This window comes from Petromyzon marinus, chromosome 68, assembly GCF_048934315.1.
Source record: "Petromyzon marinus isolate PM22_M1 ecotype Great Lakes invasive population chromosome 68, UKy_Petmar_22M1.pri1.0, whole genome shotgun sequence".
Taxonomy (NCBI): Eukaryota; Metazoa; Chordata; class Hyperoartia; order Petromyzontiformes; family Petromyzontidae; genus Petromyzon; species Petromyzon marinus.
This window is the reverse complement of record NC_133734.1, coordinates 1,795,065-1,811,348: the sequence shown is the minus strand read 5'-3', so window position 1 is coordinate 1,811,348 and position 16,284 is coordinate 1,795,065. Positions and strand designations below refer to the sequence as shown.

Here is a 16,284-nt window from a genome sequence, read left to right as displayed (position 1 = left end):
TTCTTTGGTTCTTTCGGTAAAGTCACCACGTAGAAGAAGGGAAACAATAAAATAATAAAAATATAAAACAATACAATTCTCACGACGTTTCGACTGCGACAAAAGCAATCATCGTCAGCTGTGAAAACCACAGCAAGAAAATTTGAAAAAAGTGGTGGTTATTTTTAACGTTAGCAGTTTGTTCAGATGGACGAGTCCATCTATGTTCGGAAAAGAGTCGAAACGTCGTGAGAATTTTATTGTTTTATATTTTTATTATTTTATTGTTTCCCTTCTATGTGACTTTACCGAAAGAACCAAGAATATAAATGCATATATTATCAGAGCATGTTTTGTTTGCATGTTTTGCCACAAGTGCGTATCGTTAATGCAGACTTTATTCCTTGCAAAAGGAATCTATTTGGCGTTTGAACATCTTACCACCTCCTGTTTTATTGCCAGAAAGGCTAAAACCTATTATGTTCACACTGCCTCTGCTGCCCTACACAAGATGGCCACCTCCACTGCTGCCCTACAGAATGTGGCTACCGACACCCTACGCAAGATGGCCACCACTGCCTTGCCCTTTGCAAGATGGCAACTGATACCCTACACAAGATGGTCACCACTGCCATTCCCTACACACGATGGCAACCACTACCTTGCTTTATGCAAGATGGCAAATGACGTACTTGTCAGCGCGTCCATGGAGCCGCGCGAGTTGACGAGGCACTTCGCGTCGGTGTCGGTGAAGTGGTTGCCCTCGCAGACTAGAGGGGGAGGGGAAGCGCAAAGCGGCGTCACGCGACCAGGTCAAGGGTCGCTGGGGTTGTGGATCGACGGTGAGGGGTCAGGGATGGCGGATTAGGTGAGGGATTTGGGATGTCTGTTTACGATGAGTGGTTGGGGTAGAGTGGTAGAGAGGTAGAGTGGTAGAGAGGTAGAGTGGTAGAGAGGTAGAGTGGTAGAGAGGTAGAGTGGTAGAGAGGTAGAGTGGTAGAGAGGTAGAGAGGTAGAGTGGTAGAGAGGTAGAGAGGTAGAGTGGTAGAGAGGTAGAGTTGTAGAGAGGTAGAGAGGTAGAGTGGTAGAGAGGTAGAGTGGTAGAGAGGTAGAGTGGTAGAGAGGTAGAGTGGTAGGGGTAGAGTGGTAGAGAGGTAGAGTGGTAGAGAAGTCGAGTGGTAGAGTGGTAGATTGGTAGAGTGGTAGAGAGGTGGAGTAGTAGAGTGGTAGAGTGGTAGAGAGGTAGAGTGGTAGAGAGGTAGAGTGGTAGAGAGGTAGAGTGGTAGAGAGGTAGAGAGGTAGAGTAGTAGAGTGGTAGAGAGGTAGAGTGGTAGGGGTAGAGTGGTAGGGGTAGAGGGGTAGAGGGGTAGGGGTAGAGGGCTACAGTGGTAGGGGTAGAGTGGTAGAGGGGTAGGGGTAGAGGGCTAGAAGGGTACTGACTTTCTTCTTTACTGAGGTACTTGTTGAGTGGTGATTCACACTTCTTGCGTGTGAGCATACACTCTTCCATCTGACAGTCTGTAGGAAAAACATCACCACCATCACCACCATCGGCACCGCCACCATAAACAACAACCGCTATTAGCCACTAAGTGGCGGTGACGTCACCACATGAAGTGTCGATCGCTTGCTGGCAAGGAGGTCACGGGACAGACCCAGGTGCCACGGGTTGACTGACTAAGATGACTGGCAGATTCACCACCTGCGCCCCCTACTGTGCCAACTTGATGGTTTTTAACCATGGTGTTCTGCTTGGTGTGTCACTGATTTGCCCTCCTACTGCCCATTAGCTTCCTTCACGAGCCTCCTCCATAGATGCCGATCTTGACACCGTTGTAACCGGTCATTGGCAACTCCACTCAGCTCCACATCCTCCCCTACCGCATCATTCCACCTTTTCTCCAGCCCATATCATCACCACCACCACCATCACCACCATCATCACCAACATCACCACAATCATTGTCATCACAGAGGCACTTACTTGAGATGTCCTCAGCCGTCTGATCTGTTTTCTTGGCAATGCAGACGGCAGTGGCATTGAGGCACAGCTCGTACTTGCAATCTGCATTGAAACGGATCACATACCAGATACAATGCTAGATGACAAGCCAGCTCAAAGACCAGATAATGCAGTATATCACTCACGTACCAAATCACACACCAAACAAAGTCATATCACGGATCGTATTTCATGCCAGATCACGGACCAGATTACAAGTCAGATCCCAAACCAGATCACAGACCATATTACAAGTCAGATCACAGAGCATATCACTGACCAGATCACAGAGCAGACCAGAAGGCAGATCACAGACTAGATCATGAACATACCAGATTACTCATGAACAGACCAGATCTTAGACCAAATACAAGTCAGATCACAGACCAGACTAGATGGCAGATCACAGACCAGATCACTCACAGACCAGATTACAAACCAGATGATAGACCAGATGACAAGTCAGAGCATAGACCAGACCACTCACAGACCAGATCACAGACCAGATTACAAGTCAGATAACTGACGATATCACTAACAGACCAGATTACAAGGCAATTGACAAACCAGATCACTGACTAGATTACAAGTCAGATCAAAGACCAGATCACAAACAGACCAGATCAGAGACCAGATTACAAGTCAGATCACAAACCAGATCACTGACCAGATGATAGATCAGGTTACAGAACAGATCACAGACCAAATCAGTGACCAGATCACATACCAGATCACTAACAGACCAGGTCATAGACCAGATTGCAAGTCAGATGACAGACCAGACCGCTTGCACACACACACACCCACACGCATGCATGCGCGCGTCTGTTGTCCTGACCGTGGATTTGTTTGAGAGAAAAGCCGCACTTGCGTTTGATTTCTTCATCGCTCGGTTGATCTGTGTGAACACAGCACAGGGGTTAAACACACGTGTCCACATAAAGGCGTAGATCCCCCTTGTAGCGTTAACAGACTGTTTGGGTAAGCGCTGTTAGTGAGTAGCAGCACCTGTGAATGCCGGCACAGTACACGGGGTGAATAGTTCCACACCTGGCCGCCTCTGACTCCCCTTTGATGATGTTTAGGACACACTGCACCAGGTACTCATTTTATGGCTGGACCGAATCAGATAATCGTCACCGGTGTTGGCCGTGAGTGGAAATTGAACTACAACAACAACAGCCGCCATTTGTCACTACATTGTGGTGACGTCACCACGGCACCTTTACCAGGCCAGGTACACGTGAAGTGTGGCAGGATGTCTACTGGCAGGTCACGGAACGGACCCTGCAGGTGTTATGGGTTTACTGAAATGACTGGCAAATAAACCACCTGTGCCCCCTACTCTGCCAACTTGCTGTGTTTTAGCCGATGGGCACTCCGTTCATTGTTGCGAGCGTCGCTCCTCTGCCCTCCATTGTTGCTGGAGGGGGACTGCCTCCAACTGCCCAGTAGCGTCTTTCATGAGCCTCCCGTACATAAGCCGATATTGACACCGCTGGTTCCGGTCATCCGGAAGTCTACTCAGCCTAATATCCTCCTCTACCACATCAGCTCCATCTGTTCTGTAGCCCGTGCTGCGACCCATTTAGCCTCCTCTATCTGGCCAAACAGAAGCTGCTTGGGCATGTGGTGGCTGGGCATGCAGGCTACATGACCAGTGAACTCAGCCTTGCCTACCAGAAGAGCTCACCGATGGAACTGTATCCAGATCTTTCAAGGATTTGTGAGCTCCTCACACAAAACAGACAAGTTAAATCCAGGACGGATCGTAGGCAGGCCAGCCTAAATGTTTCTAACCGGCGAAGATGTTCCATTAGGGGGGTCCACGTTTTGCAAGCATAGAGAAGGGAGGGCATGACTGTGGCCGAGAAGACCTGAAACTTCGTGTGGAGCGACAGACTAGGTAGCTTTCACACAGCGTTACGCACCCAATGAAGAGATAATGCCGCTCAACTGATCCAGAGTGAGACCTCTGCTGTCAAACCGGAGCTGGTCATAAGCACACTGCCCAGGTATGGAAACCTCTCTACTCCCTCCACAACTACTGCATCATCAATCAGCCGTTGAGGGGGTGGAGTGTTTGATGGCAACAAATACCTAGGCAGGTGCTTAGTTTTGTTGGGGCTGATGGTAAGACCCCACATATCTATTTAAAACAAAATGAACCTGCCCACAAATGATAGCTCAGCGAAGTGACTTATCAAGTGGACAAAGCCAAAACCTCTCAAGGTATGTTTAATTTGTAGGGGAAAACCAGGGGACTCTTAGAAAAAACACTCGACCAAGGGGAGAGAGGCATGTAAACTCATACTCCAAATATACCGGCGACAGGGTCTCGAGATCAAACCCACGAGTACCATGGCACCACTTTTTAGAAGTACGCTGCAGGTTCAGCAGCAGCACCTCCAACTCCTCTGAGTGTGCCGCAATCACAACATCATCAGCATACATAACATGGTTGATCAATAGGGAGCCATTCCTCGACCGCACCCGGGCATTGATCAATCTCCCATTGTATCTGTACCATATGGAAATTCCTCCGGTACAGCCATAGAAGGCTCCTTGAACTACGTGGTCGAAAAATATGTCAATTCATTTAGGAGCCAGAGGAGATCCCTGTCCCACCCCAAGGTGAACAGGGAATGACACTGACTCCTGGCCACATAGCTTTAGCTGGGCCTGCCCACAATCAAGAAGGTCCGTAATGAGTCAGGGACCCCTAAACACGAAGAACAATCTAGAGCCCTACCCAGGTCAATAAAGCAGAGATGGAGGTCCTGTTGGAATTCCCTAGATCTCTGCTGTAGCAAAAAGACATAAAATATGGCATCTGTGACGAACCGCCCTGAAATCACATTGCGGCTCTGCAAGCCTCTCCTCAGTGTGCCTTGCAAGGGGGCGATGTTGAATAATCCTTGTCAGGATCTTTCCCGGAAGGCCTGCAAAGGAAAATTACGGGGTGGGTGGCCAACACCATGCCCAGCCGACTTTATCTCCCCAATGGTGATGTTTTACACACCGCACCAGGTACTCATTTGAGACTGAGTCAACCTAGGGGAGGCCCAGGACCGGTTCAGATAATCGTCAATGGTGTTTGTCGTGAGCGGGAATCGAACCCGGGTCGCCAGGTTCATAGCACAGCGCGCTAACCACTACACTACCGCTCCCCACATGGGTACACACACGTGTACACACACACACGTCTACACACACGTGCACACACACACGTGTACACACGTGCACACACACACACACACATGTACACGCGTGCACACACACACATACACATATATACACACACACGTGTACACATACGTCTACAAAACAAAGATCCCCCGTATAGCCTTAACAGACTGTAGGGGCAAGTGCTGTTAGCGAGCACCTATGAAGGCCAGGACGGTACACGAGGGGGTGGGTGGCCAACACCATGCCCGACCGCCTTTGTCTCCCCAGTGGCAATGTTTTTATCCACCGCACCAGGTACTTATTTGAGGCTGAGTCTACACACACGTGTACACACACGTGTACGCACATGGCTACACGTGGTGACTATTCACAGACGTATCCTTCCGTCATCTCACCACTCTGAGCTGTGATGGAACAAACGATGGTGAGCAGCAGTAGGGTGAGGAGGTACAGAACATCTCGAGTCGGGGCCATGGTTTCTCCACTCAGTGTTTACTCCTCGTGTGACCAATGGACCTGCAGGAGACACGGGGTGGAGGAGACATGGGGACGAGGAGACACGGGGAGAAGGGAGAGACACGGTATTGCATACATGCCTTCTTTGGTTCTTTCGGTAAAGTCACGTAGAATGAGAATAAAACAATAAAACAAAATAAGACAATAAAATTCTCACGACGTTTCGGCCACAACACAAGTGGCCTTCTTCAGATGAAGGAACAGAACTGTCGGGACGACAGTGCTTCAATGAACGCTGCTAAGATTCGCAGCGTCTTTTAAGCTGGGTGGGAGAAGTAAAGCGCCTTGACAAAGGAGTTTACATATCAAACAGGAAAATAAGTTGCAGCAGTAGAGGTTAGTGTAAATGCGGTTGGCATTAGATTAGGGTCGCGGCATCTCTTCAGAAAGGTGAGAGACTCGATTAGTTTAGCCTTCTTATCTCGGAGTTTGTTGAAGGATCTTAAGGTTATATATATAGACAAGAGTGACATATTCTTTGGTTCTTTCGGTAAAGTCACGTAGGATGAGAATAAAATAATAAATTGATAAAATAAAATAACACAATAATATTCTCACGACGTTTCGGCCACAACACAAACGGCCTTCATCAGGTGAAGGGACGAGACTGTCTGGTAGGACAGCGCTGGAGTGAAAGAGCCACGTTCAGATCACGGCCTTTAAGCTGTGTGAGAGGAACAAAGCGCCCTCAACTTTAGCACCACGGATAGCTACGGGCCCCGTTCAGACGGACGAGTTCATCCATGGTCGGAACAGAGGAGGGGGAGAGAGACAGCTGCGAGGCGCTATTATACTCCATGTTGTAAACCATACCATTAACCGTGGTGTGAGAGGTATTAAGAGTCAATGCTGGCGAAAGAGCTGCGGTCTGAAGGTCATCGTAAAAATACAATTAATTAAGAACAGAAATGGTTTAAAACATCTTTCCAGTGGTTAAGATGAATCAAGATGAATCATTGCAGTCACGAAAGCTTTAAATCGAAATTTAAGAGTGACATCGCCTATTTTTTTTCATGTAAATTTCTTTTTCATGTCTGGATTTAGCGAGTCATAAAAAAAAACGCAGTAACGGAAGGCTGTGAACTCCTTCCTTGAGACAACAAAGTCCAAAGGAGCACGCCCTGCTGCCTCGCCCTCACACAAAGAGGCTCGGGGCATCTGGAGGTTCATTAAACCACAAGCTTTGGTTTGAAAAAGTTGTAAAGTTTGATAGACCACCATCTCATAGGAATATTTTCAAACATCATAATATTAAACGTTTACTTGATGATAGAATGTATATGATGATGTAGCTCAGATCAAAAGGTTAAATATGACTATTTTCGTATATTTTTTATTCACAATTACTATTACGCCACACAGTCTGGGATAAGCAGGTACACAAAATGCAACCTGGATGTTGTGTCTGCTCATGATTTTGGAAATCTTTTTAGTGACCCCTGCTATGTATGGCAAGGTGATGGTTTTGATCGGGTCCTCAGATGGTTATTTCCCAACGGTTGAGGTGACAGCTTTACGGATTATGTAGCCTGAATATCCATTCATCTTGAGAGCTTGGTGTAAGTGTTCCAGTTCACTGGCTAGGTGATGACTGTTGGAAATACATCATTGAAGATTTGGTTCAACAAGGACTGAATGCTGATGTACCGGCCAGTGAACTGGAACACGTACACCAAGCTCTCAAGATGAATGGATATTCAGACTACACAATCCGTAAAGCTATCACCCCAACCGTTGGGAAAAAACAAACATCTGACGACCCAATCAAAACCATCACCTTGTCATACATAGCAGGGGTCACTAAAAAATGTACAAAATCATTAGCAAACACAAGATCCAGCTTCGATTTAACACAGTACATAAAATTCGTGATCTGATCCCATCTGTGAAGGATCTGATCCCTGACATGCAATATCCCGGTGTCTACAAACTAAGCTGTAGCAGTAGTTACATTGGGGAAACTAAGCAACATGTCTCGGACCGTGTTCGTGAACATAAGGCAGATTTGAAACACGGTAGGACCAATACCTCGGCCGTGGCTGATCATTGTTTTAATGCGGTGGGCTCACACGAAATTTATTTCTCTAAGACGAATGTACTGGCTATCACCAAATATTCGTTCATGAAGCCATCTACATGTATAGACACAGACACAATTTCAACGGAGAAGATGGGTACAAACTTAGCAATCATTGGAAGGACGTCATCAACCAGTTTACGTCATAACGGGCTGGGATGTTCCCATTCTACCACCTTCCGATGTTAGTTGTCCTTTACGCCCATCTCAAACTTGCGCTTTCACAGGATTCACGCGAACACAGCCACTCCGCACGCCGACCACCCCCCAGTTGTGGCTCTGCGATTTCCAATTAACGTGCTAATCTCTCATTAACATGCTAATCTTTCATTAACATGCTCATCTCTCATTAACATGGTAATGTATCATTAACGTGCTCATCTCTCGTTAACATGCTAATCTATCATTAACATGCTAATTTTCACCTGGCAGCCCTTTGATTGGTGGAAAACCAACCACCGGCGGGTTGGCTGCCCACAATTTGCATTAACATTGGCTGCTGACATTTGGGCTACGCCCATTTCAAGCCCTTATAAAGAGTTTGCCTTTGGAAGCTAACCCCCCCTTTTTCGCGAAGACGACCGCTTGTGTTGCGATCGAAACGTCGCGTTTTTGTTTTGTTTGTTATTTCCTTTGAACCGTTCTACGTGACTTTACCGAAAGACCCAAATAATACGTTGTCCTAAGCTATAGGCTGTAAAAGTTCTGTGGTCCAAGCGACCGATCACCAAATGACAACGGTTTTGATGAGTTCTGGAGAGTGAATCGAGGGGCAGCGATGATCGGCGCAACAGCAGGAGACCTCCCGAGGGAGGGTGGTGCCGGAGCCGCTGGGCAACCCAGCTGGTGACGAGGAACGAGTAGCGGCGAAGCGGCCGAGTCGCGAGCTAACTGCAGCGGTGGACGGCTCTGAGTGGACAGCGAGCCGCGTGTTCGCAGCACACAGCAGCAGCGGGCCGGGAACTACTGATCAACGCTCCCTGCTGGGACTTGAGGTATTTTCGGTTTACAGAGGCAGAAGACGAAAACGCATCCATCACGTGGGCCACGCAGCTCACAGGCGGCGACGCCACCTCGTGCACGGGAACGGACTCGCATTGCACTTTGCGTCGCAGCTGGTGGACCGTGGGATCACGATTGCCTCCCTGGTACACAAACCCACGGTTATCGGGATGAATACTATGGCTGAGATGGTAGCTGTTGTTTTTTCTTCTTTCAATCGCATTTCACTAATGCGATCGTTGATGTTCTTCTAACCATTTGATGAGCATTGAATTTATGAACCCATATGCCTGCATGAATACGATGATTTTATTAAATATGGGCAGTTTGTTTTATTTCGATTTAAAGCTTTCGTGACTGCAATGATTCATCTTCTTTGGTTCTTTCGGTAAAGTCACGTATAATGAGAATAAAATAATGAATTGATAAAATAAAATAACATAACACAATAATATTCTCACGACGTTTCGGCCACAACACAAGCGGCCTTCATCAGGTGAAGGGACGAGACTGTCTGGTAGGACAGCGCTGGAGTGAAAGAGCCACGTTCAGATCACGACCTTTAAGCTGTGTGAGAGGGAACAAAGCGCCTTGACAAAGGAATTAGCATATAATTTAGCACTGAAATGGCTGAATGATTAGCTTGTGACTGGTCACAGAAATAGCTATGTTAAAAGTTAAAGCATACACATCCGCAGAGGCACCCCTTGACAAAGGAATTTCTACGTGACTTTACCGAAAGAACCAAAGAAGTCTGTTTTATTTTAATCACGCAATCTTGCAAATCTGCTCGTTGAAGCCTCTGAACATTTGACGAGGATATTTTTTTGAACACGTATGCTGACACTGATACTGTTGCTGATGGTTAGCCTGTAAGTAGTCTTTGATCACGTGATCGTTAGATCCGATTGTCGATGCTTCTGACCATTTTAGACGCGTAATTTTTGGACACGCATTGCGTACGAATATTGCTTTATTTTTCATCACATGATGGTGAATATTCGCCAATATTTGTTTTTTTGTTATTGAATACCGATTGATGAGCACGGATATTTGCATGGATGCTGTCGTTGCTATTTATTCCTGTTGATAAGAGGTTGATGTTCGAGTGAGATTAAAGTTGCTTAGATTAAAAGCAGGTTCCGAGTGCTTCTTTCCTACATTCATGCATCATCGTCGTAATGACGAACTGAATCATGCGGTGAGATCTCAATCCCAAGACCTGACATAATTACACACTTAATAATTGTTAAAGCGAGAAGAGGGGGAGACAGAGGGAGAAGAAAGACACGGGGAGGAGAGAGACACAGGGAGTAGACACAGGGGGGAGACACAGGGAGGAGAGAGACACGGGGAGGAGAGAGACACAGGGAGGAGAGAGACACAGGGAGGAGACAGACACGGGGAGAAGAGAGACACAGGGAGGAGAGAGACACAGGGAGGAGACACATGGAGGAGAGAGACACGGGGAGGAGAGAGACACATGGAGGAGAGAGACACGGGGAGGAGAGAGACACATGGAGGAGAGAGACACAGGGAGGAGAGAGACACAGGGAGGAGACACATGGAGGAGAGAGACACGGGGAGGAGAGAGACACATGGAGAAGAGAGACACAGGGAGGAGAGAGACACATGGAGGAGAGAGACACGGGGAGGAGAGAGACACGGGGAGGAGAGAGACACGGGGAGGAGAGAGACACAGGGAGGAGAGAGACACGGGGAGGAGAGAGACACGGGGAGGAGAGAGACACATGGAGGAGAGAGACACGGGGAGGAGAGAGACACGGGGAGGAGAGAGACACGGGGAGGAGAGAGACACAGGGAGGAGAGAGACACAGGGAGGAGACACATGGAGGAGAGAGACACAGGGAGGAGAGAGACACAGGGAGGAGAGAGACACAGGGAGGAGACACGGGGAGAAGAGAGACACAGGGAGGAGAGAGACACGGGGAGGAGAGAGACACGGGGAGGAGAGAGACACAGGGAGGAGAGAGACACGGGAAGGAGAGAGACACGGGGAGGAGAGAGACACGGGGAGGAGAGAGACACAGGGAGGAGGAGAGAGACACAGGGAGGAGAGAGACACAGGGAGGAGGAGAGAGACACAGAGAGGAGAGAGACACGGGGAGGAGAGAGACACGGGGAGGAGATAGACACAGGGAGGAGAGAGACACAGGGAGGAGAGAGACACGGGGAGGAGAGAGACACAAGGAGGAGAGAAACACGGGAAGGAAAAGACACAGGGAGGAGGAGAGAGACACAGGGAGGAGAGAGACACGGGGAGGAGAGAGACACGGGGAGGAGATAGACACAGGGAGGAGAGAGACACGGGGAGGAGAGAGACACAGGGAGGAGAGAGACACGGGAAGGAGAGAGACACGGGGAGGAGAGAGACACGGGGAGGAGAGAGACACGGGGAGGAGAGAGACACAGGGAGGAGGAGAGAGACACAGGGAGGAGAGAGACACAGGGAGGAGGAGAGAGACACGGGGAGGAGAGAGACACAGGGAGGAGAGAGAGACGAGGAGGAGAGAGACACAGGGAGGAGAGAGACACAGGGAGGAGGAGAGAGACACAGGGAGGAGAGAGACACAGGGAGGAGAGAGACACAGGGAGGAGAGAGACACAGGGAGGAGAGAGACACGGGGAGGAGAGAGACACAGGGAGGAGAGAGACACGGGGAGGAGAGAGACACCGGGAGGAGAGAGACACGGGGAGGAGAGAGACACGGGGAGGAGAGAGACACCGGGAGGAGAGAGACACGGGGAGGAGAGAGACACCGGGAGGAGAGAGACACGGGGAGGAGAGAGACACAGGGAGGAGAGAGACACATGGAGGAGAGAGACACGGGGAGGAGAGAGACACATGGAGGAGAGAGACACAGGGAGGAGAGAGACACAGGGAGGAGAGAGACACGGGGAGGAGAGAGACACAGGGAGGAGAGAGACACATGGAGGAGAGAGACACAGGGAGGAGAGAGACACAGGGAGGAGAGAGACACATGGAGGAGAGAGACACAGGGAGGAGAGAGAGACGGGGAGGACAGAGACACAGGGAGGAGGAGAGAGACACAGAGAGGAGAGAGACACGGGGAGGAGAGAGACACGGGGAGGAGAGAGACACGGGGAGGAGAGAGACACAGGGAAGAGAGAGACACAGGGAGGAGAGAGACACGGGGAGGAGAGAGACACGGGGAGGAGAGAGACACGGGGAGGAGGAGAGAGACACTGGGAGGAGAGAGACACAGGGAGGAGGAGAGAGACACAGGGAGGAGAGAGACACAGGGAGGAGAGAGACACAGGGAGGAGAGAGACACGGGGAGGAGAGAGACACGGGGAGGAGAGAGACACGGGGAGGAGGAGAGAGACACTGGGAGGAGAGAGACACGGGGAGGAGAGAGACACGGGGAGGAGAGAGACACAGGGAGGAGGAGAGAGACACAGGGAGGAGAGAGACACGGGGAGGAGAGAGACACGGGGAGGAGAGAGACACGGGGAGGAGAGAGACACATGGAGGAGAGAGACACAGGGAGGAGAGAGACACGGGGAGGAGAGAGACACGGCGAGGAGAGAGACACGGGGAGGAGAGAGACACTGGGAGGAGAGAGACACGGAATGGAGGGGGAGGAGGAGACACGGAATGGAGGTGGAAGTGGAGGAGGCGGGAGGGGTGATGAGGAAGTGGAGGATGCCAGTGGTCAGAGTGAGAGCGAGTTCGTGGCTGGGCGAGTTCCCTTCCTGCTGCCCGACCGTGCGAACTTTGGGCAAGAAAACGGCCGAGGGCTGTGACCCCCCACGGCCTCTCTGCACCGCGACCCGGGAGCCAACGTTGGACCAACGTTGCATTAACGTTGGCCCAATGCTTCCAACCACTTGCTAATGTTGGTCTAATGTTGGAGCAACGTTGGACCAATGCTTCCAACCACTTGCTAATGTTGGTCTAACGTTGGACGAACGTTGGACCAATGCTTCCAAGCACTTGCCAATGTTGGTCTAACGTTGGACGAACGTTGGACTAACGTTGGCCCAATGCTTGGTCCAATGATGCATGTTTACCGAGCTCACAATGCAGTCATTAATCGTTTAAAGTATATTTTACACAGCAAAGACAAATGTCCCCCGTGTAGCCTCTAACAGACTGTAGGGGCAAGTGCTGTTAGCGAGCACCTATGAAGGCCGGCACGGCCAGCACCACGCCCGGCCGCCTTTGTCTCCCCAGTGGCGATGTTTTTATCCACCGCACCAGGTACTCATTTGAGGCTGAGTCGACCTAGGGGAGGCCCAGGACCGGTTCAGATAATCGTCACTGGTGGTGTTGGCCGTGAGCGGGAATGGAACACGGGTCGCCAGGTTCATAGCGCAGCGTAGCGCTAACCGCTACACCACCGCTCCCCACATAGACACACACACAGACACACACACAGACAGTGACACATTCGACAGTCACATTGGGGCCGTCCATAAATGACGTCACGCGATTTTGGACGATTTTTTTACCCCCCCCCCCCGCGCATCGTCACACGGCGTCACAAAAAGTCAGACCACCCCCCCCTCAAAAATGACGTCACAAAACTCTGCCCCTCCCCCCCCCCAAAAAAAAACATGCTTCAAATCGCTTTAAACTATCGTCATTGTAGCGCGTATTTAAAGTGGCGAAGCACTCTGATTATTGTAGGAGAAAACATTTATTAAAAATTGTATTTAATAAAGTAGAAACGTGTTGTCTATATTTAGTTATAAAGTTGCGCATTTTTACGTGACATCACATTTCTCAAACTCCTCCCACCTCGTCACAAATGTCTGACCCCCCCCCCCCCCAGGTGCGTGACGTCATTTATGTACGGCCCCATAGACAGAATCACATAGTGACACAGACAGGCTCACACAGACTCACACACAGACTCACACAGACTCACAGACTCACACAGACTCACACACAGACTCACACACAGACTCACAGACTCACACAGACTCACACACAGACTCACAGACTCACACAGACTCACACAGACTTACACAGACTCACAAGACTCACACAGACTCACACACAGACTCACACAGACTCACAAGACTCACACAGACTCACACACAGACTCACACAGACTCACAGACTCACACAGACTCACACACAGACTCACACACAGACTCACAGACTCACACAGACTCACACACAGACTCACAGACTCACACAGACTCACACAGACTTACACAGACTCACACAGACTTACACAGACAGACTCACACAGACTCACACAGACTTACACAGACTCACACAGACTCACACACAGACTCACACAGACTTACACAGACTTACACAGACTCACACAGACTCACACAGACTCACATAGACAGACTCACAGACTCACACAGACACACACAGACTTACACAGACTCACACAGACTCACATAGACAGACTCAGACAGACTCAGACACTCACACAGACTCACACAGACAGACTCACAGACTCACACAGACTCACATAGACAGACTTACAGACTCACACAGACTCACACAGACTTACACAGACCCACACAGACTCACACAAAGACTCACACAGACTCACACAGACTCACACAGACTTACACAGACAGACTCACACAGACTCACACAGACTTACACAGACTCACACAGACTTACACAGACTTACACAGACTCACACAGACTCACATAGACAGACTCACAGACTCACACACAGACTTACACAGACTTACACAGACTCACACAGACTCACATAGACAGACTCAGACAGACTCAGACACTCACACAGACTCACACAGACAGACTCACAGACTCACACAGACTCACATAGACAGACTCACAGACTCACACAGACTCACACAGACTTACACAGACCCACACAGACTCACACAAAGACTCACACAGACTTACACAGACTCACACAGACTCACACAGACTTACACAGACTTACACAGACAGACCCACACAGACTCACACAGACACACACAGACTCACACACAGACTTACACAGACTCACACATACTCACACAGACTCACACAGAGATACTCACACAGACTCACACAGACTCACACAGACAGACTCACACAGACCCACACAGACTCACACAGACTCACACAGACTCACACAGGGAGACTCACACAGACAGACTCACACAGACTCACACAGACAGACTCACACAGACTCACACAGACAGACTCACACAGACTCACACAGACAGACTCACACAGACTTACACAGACTTACACACAGACTCACACAGACTCACACAGACAGACTCACACAGACTCACACAGACTCACACAGACTTACAGACAGACTCACACACAGACTCATACAGACTCACACAGACTCACACAGACAGACTCACACAGACTCACACAGACAGACTCACACAGACTCACACAGACAGACTCACACAGACTTACACAGACTTACACACAGACTCACACAGACAGACTCACACAGACAGACTCACACAGACTCACACAGACTTACAGACAGACTCACACACAGACTCACACAGACAGACTCACACAGACTCACACAGACAGACTCACACAGACTCACACAGAGAGACTCACACAGAGAGACTCACACAGACTCACATAGACAGACTCACAGACTCACACAGACTCACATAGACAGACTCACAGACTCACACAGACAGACTTACACACAGACTCACACAGACTCACACAGACAGACTCACACAGACTCACACAGACAGACTCACAGACTCACACAGACTCACACAGATAGACTCACACAGACAAGACTCACATAGACAGACTCACAGACTCACACAAACTCACACAGACAAGCCTCACATGGACAACCCCACACGTTCACTCTCACCTCGTCAATCTCTCCCCGTGCTCTGCGCTCAGAAGGGGATTTCCAAGACCACTTCATCTCAGCCCTGCCCCAGCCCTTCACCCTCGGCCTGGAATGGACTCGCCCGGCCTCACGCGCTCACAGAGACACAACGCGGCTGGGTCAGTCCACTGCGATGGGGAAGGGAGGTGGGGGGAGTCGGCGATTACGTCGAGAATGAGAATCGTCACTTCTACAAATTCGCGGAGGCGATGGTTTGTGGGCGTGTCCAGGTGTTGTGTGTCTTGCGGTGTTGTGCGGAGGAGGAACAGAGCGGTGGCGCTGCGGTTAGCGCGTCTGCGCCGCGCATCCGGCAGTGTCCCGAGTTCGATTCCCCATCGCACGGCCACCACCACCGGTGAAGAATATCTGGACCTCCCCTAGGTTGACTCAGCCTCAAATAGGTATCCAAGTGCGGCGCGTGGTGAATATTGTTATTGGGGAGACAAAGGCGGCCGGGCGCGGTGCTGGCCACCCACCCCCTCGTGTGGCGTGCCGGCCTTCATAGGCGCTGCTCGTTAACAGCCCTTGCCCCAGCAGTCTATGGAGACTATACGGGGGATCTTTGTTCTGGTGCATCTGCCAGTCATCTCAGTCAACCCATGGCACCTGCTGGGTCTGTCCCCGTGACCGCATGCACCTAGCCTGGCACAGCAGTCAACCCAT

At 50.0% G+C, this 16,284-nt stretch overlaps 1 protein-coding gene across 1 annotated transcript in view; it reads right to left on the bottom strand.

Annotated features, from left to right (window-relative positions):
• LOC116956956 (uncharacterized) overlaps positions 1–15,711 on the bottom strand; it is a 43,914-nt gene extending 28,203 nt beyond the window's left edge. Inside the window, exons 1-6 of the mRNA XM_032978844.2 lie at positions 15,601–15,711; positions 5,566–5,686; positions 2,820–2,879; positions 1,964–2,044; positions 1,420–1,497; positions 672–749 (exon numbers count right to left, since the gene is read on the bottom strand). Coding sequence (XP_032834735.2) covers positions 672–749; positions 1,420–1,497; positions 1,964–2,044; positions 2,820–2,879; positions 5,566–5,644 — 376 coding nt within the window. The 5' untranslated portion in view covers positions 5,645–5,686; positions 15,601–15,711. The remainder of the gene's footprint in view (positions 1–671; positions 750–1,419; positions 1,498–1,963; positions 2,045–2,819; positions 2,880–5,565; positions 5,687–15,600) is intronic.
• Between the last annotated feature and the right edge of the window lie 573 nt (positions 15,712–16,284).